Consider the following 18293-nt stretch of genomic DNA (forward strand, 5'->3'; position numbering starts at 1 on the left):
TGTATGAAGTTGAAGTCGAAAATTAGAAACTTGGCTTACATCTTTCATGTTTCATCACAAAAATTTCAAATCAGTTGATATTGCCGCTGCTATTTTTATTATCTATAGTGCTTAACTAATCGAATCAAATGTTATTTTATCTAATGCTCAAGCAACCAATCTACAACATAGTCATATTTATTAGCAATATGCATCACAAATAGCTTTGGATAAATACTTGAATATATTAATAAAGTATTATGCGATTTATATCTTTCTTCTCATTTCTGCAATAGTTAATATGTTTAGATTAATTCTCGAGAAATATAATGTACACATAATTGAATGGAATTTTATTTTAGATTATTTTTTTTACTGAATTAAGTTGAATATAATAAAAATTATATTTTTAATTTATTTAAATTTAAAATATGCTTTTCACCTCCAATTAGTACTGGCTTGCCCCTCTACATCATACTTTTCCTTTAGAAATCGAGTAGTGTTGGTCATCTATCTAACATCTTTCAGGGCACAATTTTTGAATTGAAACTCCATCCTCGAGATTCAGGAAAGAGAGACAGACAGACAGACAGACGACGGACAGATGGATGATAGTGGAAATTACAATTAGAAATATAGGTCTACAATTTTTTAAAATTACAGTCCAATAATTAGTTATTTTTAATTAGCATTTATTCTAATAAACTTTTCTGAAGTTTCATAATATTAAGCTGAAATTTGAAAAAATTGTACACCTGTAAATTCCCACTGTCGTCCGTTTGTCCGTCCGTCTTTCTTTTCTTAATCTCGATAAGAAAGTTAGATAGATGAAATATGAGACCATATATGAAAATCTTAGGAACAATAGGTCCCGATTAACTATATACGAATGCCCGATGCAAACCGGAAGTCATTTTATTTTAATTCAAAACTTTCCGTGAAAGTAGTTAATAGAAGACTGGTACGACTCTATTGTTAAAGGAAAAGTATGATGTACAGGAGCTAAATATGATGTACAAGCTGCTACTAATTTGGGGTGGAGAGCATATATTTTAAATTAAATAAACTAAAAATTTGATTAAAAATTGTAGCCCGACATTGTGACGATGTCACAATAAATAATTGCTTGTGCATACAATAAGAGCAACAAGTGAGCAGACAAATTTAGAGGTAGATAAGTTTAATGATTTTCAATACAATACATGATTATACTGTATTTAGTATAGGAGCAATTGATAATGTAAGAAAGTCAAATGATCTAATTTAAAAACAATTTTTAGCAATGCATGAACTGTAGATAAACAATCGAATAAATGACTGATAAATCAAAGTACGAAAGAATGAATATACTGTATTAGATACCGGTAGCGTTATTAAATCAATATTAAGGGATCCGAATCAGAACGTGCAACCCACAGTCACCCCTGTACTACAGTGATTCAATCCACAATGGTACAGGGTATTCTCATTCGTACTAGCACTGTGAATGAAAAGTAAACTCTTAGATATTGTATATCAATACGTATAGATGCGTTTACCATATTAAAATCTTTTCTCTATTCTTACTTGACTATAGCTAATTTAATTACTTACAAAGATAACGGGCTCGAGTCCCTGGGCTCTTAGTTACGCTACTACAGTATAACTACTATGAGACATATTCATTCTTCTACACAGGACGAAAAGATAGCAATTAAACCAAAGCATATATAGATATTTTCCCTCTTACATTAGAAAGAGAAAAAGTATTCATCGGTAAAGAATGATTTGAATGTCATCTAAAATTTTCGTGTGTTATTAAAGTTTCATGTCACGGTAATTTGGAATGTCACAAATGATTCGAATTGTCAATCGATATCGTAAAATGGAAATCCATTTTATTATATCGATTGACAATTGAAATCATTTGTGTCATTCCAAATTACTGTGTTAGCTGTCAAGTCATCTTTCCAGTAAAAATATTTCAAATTGCAAATCAAAATCAATCAAAAGCTAAAGATTGGATTGGATTGATGAGATATCGCAACATTAGGGAGATCAGTATCTGCTTTCCGGGAGGACGTTCTATCCCTATTTAGTTATGAAACATGTATACCCAGTAAACTCTAGCCCGTTGGTGATGTGTAAACCCTCGACCAACTACCAGTGTTATGTGGTTATATCCACTAAACACTAATTCTATTAATTATAATACTAGTGGGCTCAAGTTAAAAAAATTTATCATGATAAATTATAATATATAACAAAAAATATTCAGATTTATCGTACGATTATATACATAATAATAATAATAATCAATGTATTTCGAATTACCTGTAATAATGATACTACGCAAGCTGAAGCGATACATCGATTACCTATCAAAAATTATTATCAGTAATAATTAAAACACTATCTGATGATTAGTATTGCATATTAATTTAATAAATTAAAGCTTTATACCAATAAAATTTTTAATTAGAATAATATTTTGTAATTAATAGAATCAACATGCCAACTATTTGTATACATGGAGAATTTGAAATGACAATTAGTACTAAATAGATTATGTTTTCTAATTATTTATTAAATTATAATCAATTTAATTACAAAGTAGTCTCAATGATGTATTAAATATTTAAAATTAGATTCAAATTTATAATGTTATTTTTATCATTATAAACGAGAAATAAACACAAGAACTGGATGCAAAATTTGCTTAGTGTTGACAGGAGAAAAATGTCAATATTTTGAATTCTTTATAATAAAATATGAATTTATTGAATGCTTTATACAAAAATAAAATAAAATAAAAATATGAAGATTGTTTTCGAAAGCAATACCATGAAAGAATAGGGTTTTTGGTACTCTTTCTGCTCTGTGGCACTAAGAAAACCATTTTCCATTCCATGAGTTCGGCCAAACATACTGTACAATGGGGACAGCCCATGATGGGCCAGGATTTCAGCACACGAAACGGAGACTTTCCCACTTTTTTCTTTGAGATCCTACAACTATATATTAGGGAAACGAGCAATTATTTATTGTGACATGGTCACAATGCATTACTGCAATTTTTAATCATATTTTTAATTTATTTAATTTAAAATATAAGCTCTCCACCTCAAATTAGTAGTGGCTGCCCCTATACATCATACTTTTCCATCTATCTAATATCTTCCGGGAAAAATTTTTGAAATGAAATAACATAACTTCCAGTTCGCATCGGAAGTTATGTTAATCGGGACATCTTGCCCTTAAGGTTCCATATTTGTTCTCCTCTTTGATCTATCTAACTTCGTTATCGCGATTAAGGAAAGACAGACAGACAAACAGACGACAGTGGGAATTTATAGGTCGCTTTCTCTGTTAGAATGAATTTTCTATAATAATCTAAATTCCACTTTTTCATAAATAACTTTTTAAAATAATTTAATGCCTCGAATTACTAGCCACACTTCAAACACCACTTAATATTTTAATTGTGTTAAAAAAAATGTATAAAATTATATAGCAATGTAAATTAATTGAAGAAAATTGCATTTTTTTCATCATTAAGCTTTCCTAATCTCTTGACATTACCAGAGAAGTCGCGATCTACCGGCTGAGAAATTCTCAGATAATTTATTGCTGCTTAACCATTTCATGCAACTAACACCATCTATTAACGCACCCGAGAACTAAGCATTTAAAATTTAGTTTAAACAGGAATTAAATATACTAAAAAATAAATATATACTACTTTAAATATCAATTTTTTCATATAACAATTTTCTTTAATTCCATATTTTAAAAAATTAGTAGTGTCACATTTTTTTAATTACATAAAAGAGTTACCGACCTTTCGATTTTCAAAGAAAAAAACTATATTAAAAATTAAATTTTAATTAATTCATACAAATAACAACAAAATCCTATAAAATTCTTATTAACTCGTGAAATAGTTTGATTCACATTAAATAAATAAACTACTTTAAAACGCGAATAAAATCTTTAAACGAAATCTAATCAAACATTTTAATTTAGGAAAAAATATAGAGAAAAAATTTAATTTCTAGAAGATTTTATTTAAAAAATTCTCGATGAAGAAAAGTGTAAAGACACGTGTTGATAGGCTAGAACGCAGTGTAGAAGATAATTCTCGTATAATGTGCAACACCCCCACCTCTCTCGTGACGATAGGAAGCGTTCTTTATTGATTGGTTGTTGCAAAACATTAAAGTGTAAAAATTCAGCTCGTGGACCACACATTAGTCGTCTTGGTAACGACTCTGATCAACACAACTTGTTTTCAAAGCTCGCTGCGTGTTTTATACGAAATTGTTTAAGAGTTTTCATTTTATAACAGGTTAGTTATTTACTTAAAATACTTTTACTTAAAAAACTGTAAAATTTAATTAGATTTTTTTTGTTATTTCTTTAATATTAAATTTAACTGTATTGAAATTTTTTTTAATTTATAGAAAAACTATTTAACAGTTAATAAAAAGACTTTATTACGATGCATTTTAATACATTAGACGAGCTTTTTAGGGAGAATTTTATATTTTCTATAAGAAAACATTTATTAATATCGATTTTATAAACTATTTAATAAAAGTTTTGATATTTTTGACGTCGAAACGTATATACGTAGAAATTTTACAATTTTTAAACTAACTTTACAGCTTATTTTTTAATTTCTACACGAATCTAAGTCTTACTTGAAGAAAAATTTCCATTCAGTTAATAGAGTTTTATCATTATAGTGTCTATTAACATTAATTAAATTAATAAAAAAACATTTAAATATTATTTATACGAAGCGAATAAATTTATTATTAATTTTATTAATTTAATATTGTCTAATTAATCTAAATATATACATATTACTTTCATTAGAATTTCTTTAACAATATTGGATTTGTTTCTTGAATAACTACGAAATATCAAAGTAAGTATCAATATAGACTCAAGTAAAATAGGTTCTTGCATGCATCTTTGAGAAATTTATTTAATTTGTATAAGAATTAAATATTTAATTCAGAGAAATTACATTATAAATTAGTTTAATTGCTTTTATGAGTTAGCTTTATAAAAATAATAATAATAATGAAAATTATAAGCAAATTACATAAGAGTGTAATTAACTTGTAGTTTATATTTTGTTTTATTTTATCTATAATTACTTCTTTTTCAGTATAACTAACATGTAGCGTAACCAGAGAGGTGCCTGGTTCCCCTATCCTTGTAAGTAAATAAACGAAGAAAAAATCAAATAAGTAAAGAAAAAAGATTTGAATGTGGGAAAAAGCACTTATATACACGTTTATACAGTATCAAAGAGTTTACTCTTCCTCACAGCGCTATTGGTAAAGGAGTGAATATAGGTTTCGCACGTTCTAATTAGAGCCATTCTAATATCGGTTCTAGTTGTGTAACCTTAATTAACTACATATAAATGTATTACTCTAATGAAAACTTAATGTTCTTTATGTGACTCTCAATCCAATTTTTCTTCATGGAATTTGAAAATTACTTATTGATATAAATTAATGCTATGATAATTAATTTTTATTATGGAATTTTAACTAATTTTTAAGAAAAGGTGGCATTTTTTAACGATTATTTAGCGATTTAATATATGTAAAACTACTTCAATCTGAATAAATTTTCTATTAAATTTATTATGAATTAATTAATTAAGAAATAACTAAATTGAGAAAACATTTCTAATCGACTTTCACTAAAGTTAATTATTTTATTCAAAATCTTTTGTTTTTTATTGAAATACAATTTAACATATCAATAATAATAAAAAAACTATTAAATATTTCTTTTTTGAGGCTAAATTATACAAAAATAAATATAATAATGCAAAATTTTATGGTGATAATCTCCCTATAGGATAACTACAATAGAACCGATATTAGGGAGGCATGACTTAGAACATGAAAAACCTATATCCACCCTTGTACCACTAGAACTATATATAGGCCTATATATATATATTTTCATGTTTAAATCTTTTTCCTGTACTTATTTGATGTTTTCCTCATTTATTTACTTACAAAAGTAAGGTGATCCGGGACAATTGGCCCCTTTCTGGCTACACTACTGTATCCTCTACTTATTAAATCATTTTTCTTTACTATAATCTATATCAATTATCTGCATTCAAAGTATTTTACAATCGATTTTGAATTGAATCATATGATGATAGAATAAAATAATTTACGAATGGTGTGAAGGTATAATTAATCTTCAATATTTAATTTGAGCAATATGTAAAATACAATAATTTAACGTACAGGCTATATAATTTCATAATTTGAAATTCTATCGTAGAACTTATTTTTCAGTAACTGAAATTATTTATTCAAATTACAGGAAGCGTATCAAATAGTTATGTATTATAGTAATATAAAAAAGAACCGGAAAGGGAAATTATTAATATATTAACTGGCGCTACGAATGCTTAATTTATGAAAGAAATACACCGGGTTGCATTTGACGTGATAAAATAACATTTCTGATCATTTCCGTTTCCGGTTTAGGATCATTCTGAGAAGCAATAACTTAGGAAACAGTTAACCTGTCGTCCGACGTATCTAAGCGACAGGTTAACTGCTTCTTCACTTCCTCTGACTATCCTGTTTCCTGGGTCATCGAGAGGGAGCGGCAAGCTGGGGATTTTTTCCAGTCTGGAGGGTTCCTTAGAGGTTCCTATTCCTATAAATGACTGTTATTTTTACTAACAAAAAATAACATCTATAAGATTCTTTTTATTACTAAAGAAACATTCTAAGTATTTCATTTATTCAAAAAAAGAAAAAAAAAAAATATGTCAAAAGGAGCCCTCTAAGAGATAGAGGCGGTCCACTCTATCCCCGCCCCATACAAGCTCTCGGCAGTCCCTCCGGCTTCCATGAATAAAAACTCGATCTGCATTGGAAACCTCAGAAATTTTCTTGAGTAATTTCAACAGGATGCTTTATGTGATTCCGTCCCTTACTATCCGATTGCCTTAATTTTAGATCTGGTCAAATCCACGATGGATACGAAAAATAATAATAATAAGATTCTATTAGTGCCTAGTGACTGTAGGGCGCGGGGGAGAAACAGAGAGAGAGAGAGAGAGAGAAACACAAATAATAACTTACCTGCCATTAAACAAAAAATAAAATAAAATAGAATAAGCCTACTTTTAAATATATATTTTATTTTTCGTTTAATTTCTTCTATACTTTTATCTAAATTAAATTATTATATATTCACTAAGCAAACAAAATATAGAAACCTTATCTCGATACTACTGAAAGCGTGTTCCAGATGTTTAATTTCTGTAGCAATTTAGGTAATGTTTTTTCCCTATATCAATTATCCTTAATACTAAATATTAAGGCCTCCTGCTACTATTCGAGATTAAATCCAGGCGGTCAAAAACCTAAGAATTTTTCGGGCCTCGTCCCTCACCACCCGGTAGCCCCCATTGTGCGCTTGTCCAAATCCTTCATAAGCATGATTAAAAGTCCCTACTAGTGGCCACTTTGTCTATAATACATCAAAGATTCCATAAATCCTATTGAATTTAAAATATATTCCATAAATTAAATTCTAAGTTCGTAGAATCAATTCTTACGAATGATTGATAATTCATATAAAATGATATATATTTTACTAATGAAATTATAGCTATTCATAACTAGATACATTTATCATTTTACAATAAATTAATTTCAATTTTTTCATTCTATAATGCAAAAGAAATCCTTCAAAATGGAGCCACGCTTTATCATACCAAAGTATTAAAATTAGAAAATAAATTTTGTATTGTTTTAAATTAATTGGCAAATAATCTACAGAATGCATAGAATTATTCATTTATCAGCTTTACTAAATATTTATTAGGAAATTATTAATTTTTAAATTATTTATTTGTTTAATAATTGCCACACAAAGACTATTCCTAATTGGCAAAGGTTCTATATTAGCTTAAACTCAGAAAGATAAGTTTAAATATAGATATTAAAAGATGAAAATTTGACAGCAAATTAGAGCAAATGTTAAAATCAAAAAACGTTATAAATTATTAAAAATTTTCAAAAAAAAACAAAATATAAAATCTCAAATAATGTATTAAATTATTAAAAGTATTTTTTAATTTTTAAATGCTATAAATAAAGTTCAGAATATTTATAGATTTCAAAATATAACAACCAAAATAATATTTATCTAACCCTATTGTTACGACAACCGTTTCCAATGTTTTGTAATCTTAATTTTATTGTAAACTAGGTTTATATAATCACCCAAAGTCCGATTTTTTTTCTGGTTTTTGTATCCGTTGTTCCGTAAGAGAGATTTTAAATGTGTAGAAAATCAAAATTTGTAGATCAAATGCACGTGTTTATAAAAGTTAAATATAGAATTATAAATAGCTTGCAAGTTAAAAAAATAAAAATAAGAGAGTTGTAGTTAATTTAAACCTATTGTTAAAACATTTTTTAATATGAATTCTATAAATATTCATCTTTAATTACATAATAAATTATTTATAGTTAAATTTCCATCACGTTGAACCTAGTTAATGCTCACTTAAATCGTAAATGCTTCAAACAAGCTTAGTTACAAGCAATTTGTTTGGATTTTTCGCTTGAAATTTATGTTTGATTTTTATTTTAAACGTTTACACGTCGCATGAAATATAACCTCTTGAGACAACTGGTTACTTTAGAGAACGAATTTTATGAGGAAGAACCTAGAGTCTTATTTTAAACAATTATAAATGAATTTATAAGATTAAATATGATAAATTTAGGCTATATCATAATTATGTTAAAAGCTTGTGAAGGAATTAAGTTTTTACTAATTATAGTTTAAAATTAACTAATTTTTATCCAATTTTATTAAAATAAATTTAAACTTTTTATTTAAGTCATTGTCGAGCCCGAAAATATACAAAATGAAATAAATCCTGCAACTATTTTAAAATCAAAATAGATTGATAAAGATTAAAAAAAATATTAAAAAAAACAGAGAAACTTCTATTATAACGATATTTATTTTAGACGTATTAAACAATTTTAGAAAATTATCATTTATTTCCATGGTGATTTTCTGTTTTTTTATAAGGTGCTTGACCTCTAAGTCATTCACTTTTACGGTCGGTAATGTATATGTAAGTTCAAAATATCAATATTCCAGGAAAAATACAGTTAAACACACGAAAAAAGAATATTTTTCTAACATTTATTCAGTTTTAAAGTTCAATTCTCATATTTTGAACTTTACGCAGAGTCGGACTTGCACATAAGCTAAACAAGCTGCAGCTTAGGGCCTCGCGTTATGAGTCTGTAATTTAGATCCTCGCATTTTTATATGTATCAATATTTGATGGAGGAGAAGGGCTTGTTATATGTTATAGTTTAGGGCCATAGCTCTAACTATAGCTATATATTAAGTCAATTATAATATTGTTTTTGTTTACGAAGGCTTGTCATCCAGACAAGTTATGTTACTCTATTGTAATTTTCACATCACGAAGATTGAAGACCAACTATAATTACTTATATATTAATTTATGCTTTTTCGTGCCGAAGTTACTTATAATAAAATATCGAATTTCATTTACAAACAATTCAAATAATATTGAAAGAAATCCTCTTCGAATTTCATAACGTTGTGAAATTTACTTGCATATTTTGAAATATATACAATGCAAATATCCTCATTTCATCTTATAATTAATATCTGTTGAAATGTTTCGGAGAATATCCAGAGTTTATTTTATATAAAGATAAACGAACTGCAAGTAAAGTCTCTTCATTATGAAATTTTAAAAAACCCACGTAAATAAAATATAGACAAGACACATAAAATGCTAATATTAAGGATAGAACCTACTCAGAGCAGGACCTAAGCTATAAAATTTATTGTAACAGTCCCTTTTCCTCCATCAAATAATAATGCATGTAAAAATGTAAGGCTATAGACCAGGGCTTCTTAAACTATTTTTATTCACGACCCCATTTATGATTGTGATTTTTTTTCGCGACCCCAAAAAAATATAAAATAGAGATATATACAAATTTGCAAAAACAATAATGGTGTACTACCACAGTTCACTCTTGTGTTACAATGGAACAGAGACAACTGAATACACTGAAAAGCGACAACACTACACTAGTTCACACTACTATCAGTGTTACTGAATCGTTGTCTCGCTGCACCAGAAGTGACACAAAGAGCAACTCACGAAACCTATGACACAAAGCGGGCCATTTTCAAACTCTCACAAATTATTTTCAATATTTTGCATTAAAATCTCGCGACCCTAAATGGGATCGCGACCCATAGTTTAAGAAGCCCTGTTATAGACTAATAACGTGAGGCTCTAAGCTGCAGCTTGTTTAGCTCGTGTGCAAACCCGGCCATAAGCTTACCCAAGAGTTTAGGCTGAAGAAAAGAATCGAATGAGGAGATGAAAAAGAAAGAAGGTCCAAATAGGGTACTGAACAAATAAGGTAAATCAAAAAGTGAAAATAAATACGGTATTTATTGAGAAATGTGTTTACGTGGTAGTTGTAATACACATAAAATACAGAAACAAATCTTTAATATTTAAACACTTATTTAAAATATTTATTATATAATTTGTTGTATTATTTTTCAAATTTTTATAATAAAGGAAACTCCTGCTTACTAACTGGTTCCTGGAAAACCGTCGTAAAACGAATCGTTCTGTTTCCTATAAGCTCAGCATTGTAAACTAACTTGTACGATTACGTTCCTGGAAATGGTGCTTAACCAAATAATACATTACTTAAACACGGAACACACAAGCTTAAATAACAGTAAATTTATCCTAAATACAAATCATAAAACGGGAATCTATTGTACATATAGACTAATAATTTAATTACAAAACATTTCCTTAGAGGTTGTTTAGCTTATGTTCAGCTTGTTTAGCTTATGTGCAAATCCAGCCCTGAGCCTACTCCAGAAACTAGGCTGAAGAAAGGAAGAGAATGGGTGGACAAGAAAGAGGACACAAGGTCCCGGAAGGGATTTCCGAAGATTGAAAAAATAAAATAAAGAATTTCTAATTTAAATCTTAATTTTAGAACAGCATCACGTTAGTATACCTCACTCATTAATGGCCGTATACACAACGCAAGATCAAGAGTTAGAAGGTAACCAATAAGCGTTCACGTACTAAAAGTATTGCGAATGGTAATTGGTTAACTTCTAATTCAAATTCTTGATCCTTGATTGTGAATACTGCCTTAAGTGTTCTTATAATAAAACAATTTATATTTGTTTAATAAAGGTTTTTATAATTAGAAAGCAATCAGATGAATGATAAAGCGGTTTAAATTAATGTTAAAGAGAAAGTACACACGAACTCATGCACATTGTTTTTTTTCTTCTTCTCGATACGCTTGGAAGACATATGGGTTAACAAAGTGAAAGCGACGGAAGCATTTATCTTTTTGTAATATTTAATATAAATTAATTTATTTTTCATTTTTATCCAGATTATCATCACTTTGCTATGTTATAACGAGAATAATAATTTATTTTACTTGAGATTTTTTAAAATTATTATTTAAAGGCTAAAGTTTAATTCACGGTCAGTAATAAAACAATAATTAGTGTGTAAAAATAAGAAATTAAATGATTAATTAATATTTTTTTTCGACCTCGTTTCTTTCGTTCAAGCCTTCTCCTGTCTACGCAATTATATCATTTACTAGAGCAAATGTATGATTTAGTAGTTTGTAACTCTTAACAAGAAACTTTTAATGTTTTAAAATTTAAATAAATTTGTACATTTTAAAAATATATACAAATTTCATTATTTAAANAAGATTATCGTTACCATGACAATGTTATCCTGATTTTTATTTTATTATATTTTGCTAAGATGAGTTTGGAGACTTTTGCTCTTCAAAACGTTTTATTTGCTGCATTATATCAATAACGCACTACTCAACAATTTCACTAGTTTTTCCATAGAATATTTAAATATATAATAACATTTAAAAAAATGTTACTTCAATCTTATATTATATTATTAGTCACTCGTATGTGCAGATTACTTTAATATTATCATCACCATAGAAATTCAAATCTGCATTCTTGCACACCGTTTCGTACTAACCATTCTAAATACAGTCGAACTTCCCATAACGGCCACCTTTAAACAGCGGTAATTTTTTATGTTCCCACCAATGCCCGTTTTTCAGAGGTTTGGCCAATCTGATTGTTATAATGTATTTTCATATTTGTTATAATAACATAGTTTCAAGTTTTTCTCTTTTTTGCCATATTTATTTAAAAAGAGTAAATGAAGTTCGCTAAATTAAATGTGCAATTATTGATTTTATTGTTTATTATGCCGATAAAGAAAATTACATTCCAATTTAATAGCCGTTTCATATCATAACTTGTTCTTAAAACAATCTTATAGTATTCTTAATGTTAATTTTACAATTGCTGCTTATTATATATGATGAATACAAAATAAGTCTCAACTGTGGTAAATACGTATATCTTTTTATCTAATTTAGTAATGCAAGTTGCTCAATAATACATTGTTATACGTTCTAAAAATATTGTTAAACACCAGGAATATGTACAATAATTTATTTATAATATATCTATAATATATAGTCTATATATAGTGTGTATTTAGGTGTGTAGGTGTATGTATTGTTGTGCTTTGGGTATGCTTAGATGTGTGTTTGTGTATCTGTTTCTGTTTATTTATTTGTCTATTTTACATACTGCATGTATTTGTCATTAAACTATTCAATTTATTTTAATCTGTATCTTTATATTTATTTCTTTGTATATTTATTTATTTACCATTTTATCGTTGCTCGTTTAGCCTGATAGTTAGGCTCTTTGTACTAAAAATACCATAAGTGTAACTATTATTTGTAAATAAAAATAAAGATGAATTGTTAAAATTAAAAGTTATTAACAATTTTCATTCATTTATAGTTACTTAATTATTAAAAATTATTCTACAAGAATTTAGGCAAATTTATATAAAACGATTCTGAATTTGCTATGAATTTGCATATCTGCAATAGAGAACGATTAGACAGTACTGTAATCTTGTTTATATTTGGTTTGTAATAAAACATAAATAAATTGTAATGACAATCTCAAGATACTAATAAATAAATTTAAATGTTGTTATTAGAAGACTCTAAACTAATTAATTCCAAAAAAAGTGTCAAAAACTTTGGGTGAATTTTTTTTTTTTTTACTTTCCTGGCTATAGCCTACAACAGAGGGAAAGTATAATGAAAAATGAGCCTCCAGATTTTTACATTTTTTTTGACTCAGAGGACCTTGAAAGGTCGAAAATTACATTTTGGTGGTTAAAGGTCAAAGAAGTGGGACGATAGCCTATATGGGATATAGGCCTATGCGCCCTATCTCGAGTAGAATCAGACTTAAAGAAAATTTTATTCACTATTAGCATTTATAATTTTTGATTTTTTGTATAAAACTCATCTCTACCCTCAAAATGAAGTTTTTGTCATTTTATAATAATTAAGAGAATAATATAAAAGTTATTTTTAAATAGAATGTTACAACAGATGGCGCCAAACACGATTTAAATTCTTTTGCCGGTAAAGTTACGCATCTCGTTGCTGGATTTTTTTTTAAATTTCGAGAAAGGATTTAATAGAGAATTACTGGAAGTACCTTATTAGGTAATACTTGAATGTTTTAATGAAGTTTTACCTAATGAAAGATTGAATCAGTTTCTTGGGTTAATGTGATGTTTATGTTGTGGCCTAGTTTACAACATTGTTTTATGATTTTGGCAAAATCTTTTTAATGCTTTCAGGAGATTTCTATTTAGCACTTACCATCAATGTTCAGATATGTAGAGATAAAGTCTTGGATTTGCATTTCAAGCTTTTACAAATGTTATGCAGATAATGTCTTCATATAAAAATAATACTCTGCTCTATCGAGCCTAACTGATTTTAGATTTATCTTGAAATATTCTGTATAATAAACGATGATAATCTTATTATCTTCATTTAGTTTATGTTCTAGTGAGAGTTGCTCTCCAAAAAGTATTGTTTAACAAAGATTTTAATAAAACAGTAAAGAATCATTACGAGCACAGTTTTTTAATAGTCTTAAACAATGAATTGAAACAAACAAAGAATTTTCATAAAGTTTGTAAAAATCAATACAGTCAAACCTCAATATAGCGCAACCTTCATACAGAGCCAATAAATGCTAGTGAACGTTCTTTCTCATACGGTAACTATTAATCTTTAATCTCAAAAGACACTGTGGCCATTTGGCCTTTTTCAAGTGCCACAAATATACAAAAAAAAAAAAAAAAAAAAAAACAACTGAGGAGCAAAAAGCATCTGAAAATCAGCAAAATAATAAGCAATAAAAAGTATATTGCATGTATCGTAAAAAATTCTAGATACAGTTATTTTTTTATAATTTACACTGACAATAATTTTATTTATCACATGAATTACATCAAGTATAAAAAAATTAAAAACAAAATTTATATTACAATTAAATTTCTTAAATTTAGATCTATATCTAACATTAAATCTTTTATATTTCAATTAAATACAATTTATAAAATATAATTTCTGTATAATACAAAATCATAAAACGTCCTGCATATTAAACTAATTTAACTTTGATATAATTATTTCAATTATCAAACTTTAATTAATCTGAATTATGAAGTTATAATTAATTAAAAGTTTATAATTCAAATATTTAATTAAAATTTCAAACATTATAATTATAAAATACTTAATTAACGTTTTTCTATGAGTCCGTAATATTTATAAGTGTGAAAAATTTTATTGCATTCGACAAAATAGTAATCATCGGATCTGACGTAGTATTTTGAAGGACCTATTATTTTTGTCCATGGATTATCTGTAATACTTGATAGACGATAAGTGTGCTTAAATTCTTCGCTGTTTAATATATTATGCAGTCTTCGAGGCTTGTTAGTTATGATTCCATCGACGCCCATTCTGAAAAATTAAATATAAATTATTAAATTGTGATGATGATAGTATTATTTAAACGGTCAGATGGCCGAGACAGTTAAGGATCTATTGCTCTGGGGATCCGGGCGAGTAACTCTCCAGGAAATTTTCCAGGATATGTTGGATCCCGTACCTCACCATTCTGGTCTCTTTGTGGGTCTGGCTGAACTCTTAATGGATACGTGAAAAAGGCCATCTCAGTACCCATAGGGCAGAAAGGTTCAAAAAATTATTATTTATCAAGACAAAAATCGTAAATTACCGTAAAGCTTTCCTTAAATTGTTTTCTCTGTCTATAGTCCAAAAGTATACTTTATTAACCAAATTACTTAGAGAATTTCTTTTATCAATTATAAATCTCAGTCTCGAAATTGATCTTGGTATGCAATTAGTTATGCCATCAGAAAACCATATAGAGCTGTTAACGCCAACACTCAATAATGCATTTTCTATTTTCAAAGGATCTTCATTACCTGATATATCATAACCTGCACGTAAAATGTGTTTATAAAAAATAGCAACAAGTTAATTATTTTTTTAAAAATATTGCCTTATTATAAGATATAATGAATTATTTTAAATAGATATTTTTAATTTTTCTGACCAATTTTTGTTTCTAAATCGGATAATCCTTCTTCTTGTAGCGTTTCACGGAAACTCCTAATAAAATTGACGTGATTCGAATGAGGAATACTCAATAAAATCCAAACTTGACTTTTGGAATGACCTAAAATTATAAAAAATTACAGCTTATTATATTTATTTTCCTGTTTTAAAATAACAATATGGAAAATAATTTAGTACTGATGTATTTTCAAACACTGTTTTTATCATTATCCTCATCATCAGCAGAATGAACAAGAACCATACTGAAATTACCTTTTAATATAAACTTCTTACTCGTAAAAGTAGTATATGGAGCTTACAGTGATGCGAGCCGCAAGTAAACTTTGCAGTCCACATACATTTTTACTTTTTCGACTCTGTTATATAGAACAGAGGAAAATTATAAAGTTCGATCAAAAAATAATCCTTCCAAGATTTTCAAATTTTTGGACTGAGGGACCTTGAAACGTTGAGAAATGCAAAAAAGGGAGTTTCTATATGTATGGATGGCAGTGCATCTCTGTGTATGTAGTATATGTGAATGTTTGTATGTAAGGAGCACGATTTTGTTCACCCTATTTGAAGCTTAGTAACTCCCGTGCTTTTTGTAGAAAATCTCTGAAATTTTGCAAGGAGGACTGTGTATTTGGGTCATTGATGCTGTTAAATTTTGGTGGTTAATGGTCGAGGGAATGGGGAGATATAAGAGGGTCGTGTGTCATATCTCGAGTAGAATCGGGTTTAATTAAGATTTTACTTTTTAATTTAATTTAATAGCATTTGCAATTTTTTATAAAACTCATCTCAAAATTAAGCTTTTTGTCATTTTAAGATAATTAATTATATAAAAATTTATTTAATATAAACTTTTAACAGATGACGCCACACGCAGTTTTAAATGTTGTCGAGAAAGTTAAGTAAGTCGTAGCTGTATTTTTTCTTGACGTGTTGCCGGCTTTAAACCTGCCGAGTACGGATATAATATATAACCGCCAGTACACTACGTTCTAAATTAATATTGCTAATGACATTCAAACTAGTAATATATATCAGTGGTTTATTATCATCTTTCTACTGGTCAAATTTAGTTTGAATGTGTTTTGAACGTTTACTAATATCAGCTTAATTATGGTTTCTTAATGGCATATGCTTGAGAATAGAAAAATAAAATTACTCTGTCGAAGCCTTCGGGCCGCTTATTAGGTCTTTGCGTGACGCGTGTGACCTGGCTGCCGATTGCTTATGATTAATGTATAGAATACCTCAACCTTAAAACAAATAGGAAATTTATTCTCAACTACTTTTGGTAATATCGAAGTGTTGATATTTAATGACAAGGAGAGGCTTCACTTTCCTTGTCATTAAATACCGACACATTTTTTAGCATCATACTCATATAACACATAAAAAACTAGCATCCAATGTGCATCACATGGTATGACGACGAATGTGCTACACGTGTAACGAAACTCAGAATGACCAAAAAATAGTTAAGATTAAGCTCCAGGCTTAAACTGAAATTATTTACGATGATGAAGATGATGATTTTAGAAAAACTTAAAATTTTAAATAAAATAAAATTTACCTCTTTCCCATAAAAATATGACCATTTTCTTAGCCAAATCTTTTCCTGCTTTAATCCTCAACCAGTCAGAATTTAAAGATGAAATTTTACAATCCAATTGTAATAATGTAAAGTTTTCTTTATAGCTAGGATCATCTAAATAATGTGATTGAAAATAATTTAGAATTTACTTTTATTAATGATATCTACATTCATAAGCCTTCATCTCTGAATTTAAACATTAAGATAAAGTACTTTATCAATAAGTTATAAACATGTTTGAATAAATAACGTTGAATAAAAATATACTGTAATAACAAATAATTAAAACTTAGATAATTAAGAAATTATTTTAAAGCATTTTACAAATTGATATTTATGGTGTTATTAAATGAGAATTTTGTGCCAATTGTCTCACTAAACAAAGAAAAATAAATATATAAATTTACCTGGCGTTGTCAATTTTTTTACTTTCAATAAGTATCGAAAAAGCAATGAACTTCTCCAACAATAACGCCAACAGTCACACGGAAAACCGTGATACATGAATTTGGCAGTACCATCGGAATCGAAGGTAACATCTGCTTCTATAGCATTGGCACCTTCATCTAAATATTCTTCTATCTCATCGATGGAATTTACCATATGGGCTATATTCCAAAATGGACGAACATTTTGAGTGCTTAGCTAAAGTAAAAAACAGTATTTACTTAAGTTAAAAAGCTAAATAGTACTTAAATAATATAAGTTTAAATCAGTTTTAAGAAAGATAAAAATGTAAAGATTACTTTATAGTTTATACATACAGTAGACCTCCCTATAACGCGGATTCATATAATGCGGATTCGTATATTGCGGCGAAAAAATTGCGCCCGTATTCGTATAAAGACACTAATAGAGACTCGTAAAATGCGGCAATACGTCATCGCCGACTCGTGTCGCGACAGGATTGGTCGAATCTGGACCAATAGTGGACGGGTAAGTTTAGGAGGTTAAGTTGAGTTTACTATCGTCTGTACAGTATATAAATTAGGTACTGTAAGTCTAATACAGTACTGTAATTTTATACGTTTCTTGTGAAAAAAAAAATTCTTATTCAACGGCCAGAAAAATTATTT

General features: G+C 28.0%; 2 protein-coding genes across 3 annotated transcripts in view; one reads left to right on the forward strand and one right to left on the reverse strand.

Annotated features, from left to right (window-relative positions):
- The first annotated feature begins 4154 nt into the window (after positions 1–4154).
- LOC111623253 (CD151 antigen-like) overlaps positions 4155–18293 on the forward strand; it is an 86551-nt gene continuing 72412 nt past the window's right edge. The window contains exons 1-2 of one of the 2 annotated variants that reach the window (XM_023365772.1): positions 4155–4306; positions 4840–4891. The gene's annotated coding sequence lies outside the window, so the exon portion shown is untranslated. The remainder of the gene's footprint in view (positions 4307–4839; positions 4892–18293) is intronic. The other variant, XM_023365775.1, reaches the window with a different exon arrangement.
- On the reverse strand, positions 14711–17862 carry LOC111623252 (phospholipase D SdSicTox-betaIIB1bxii-like). The gene is made up of 5 exons (XM_023365770.1): positions 17625–17862; positions 17197–17331; positions 15610–15732; positions 15268–15493; positions 14711–14990 (listed from the first exon to the last, which is right to left on the reverse strand). Exons 1-5 carry the CDS (start codon positions 17818–17820, stop codon positions 14765–14767), a joined length of 906 nt encoding a protein of 301 aa, XP_023221538.1. The 5' UTR covers positions 17821–17862; the 3' UTR covers positions 14711–14764.

The sequence above is a fragment of the Centruroides sculpturatus genome, unplaced genomic scaffold, assembly GCF_000671375.1.
Source record: "Centruroides sculpturatus isolate CEXI.00-Female unplaced genomic scaffold, Cexi_2.0 scaffold262, whole genome shotgun sequence".
In the NCBI taxonomy this organism is placed as follows: Eukaryota; Metazoa; Arthropoda; class Arachnida; order Scorpiones; family Buthidae; genus Centruroides; species Centruroides sculpturatus.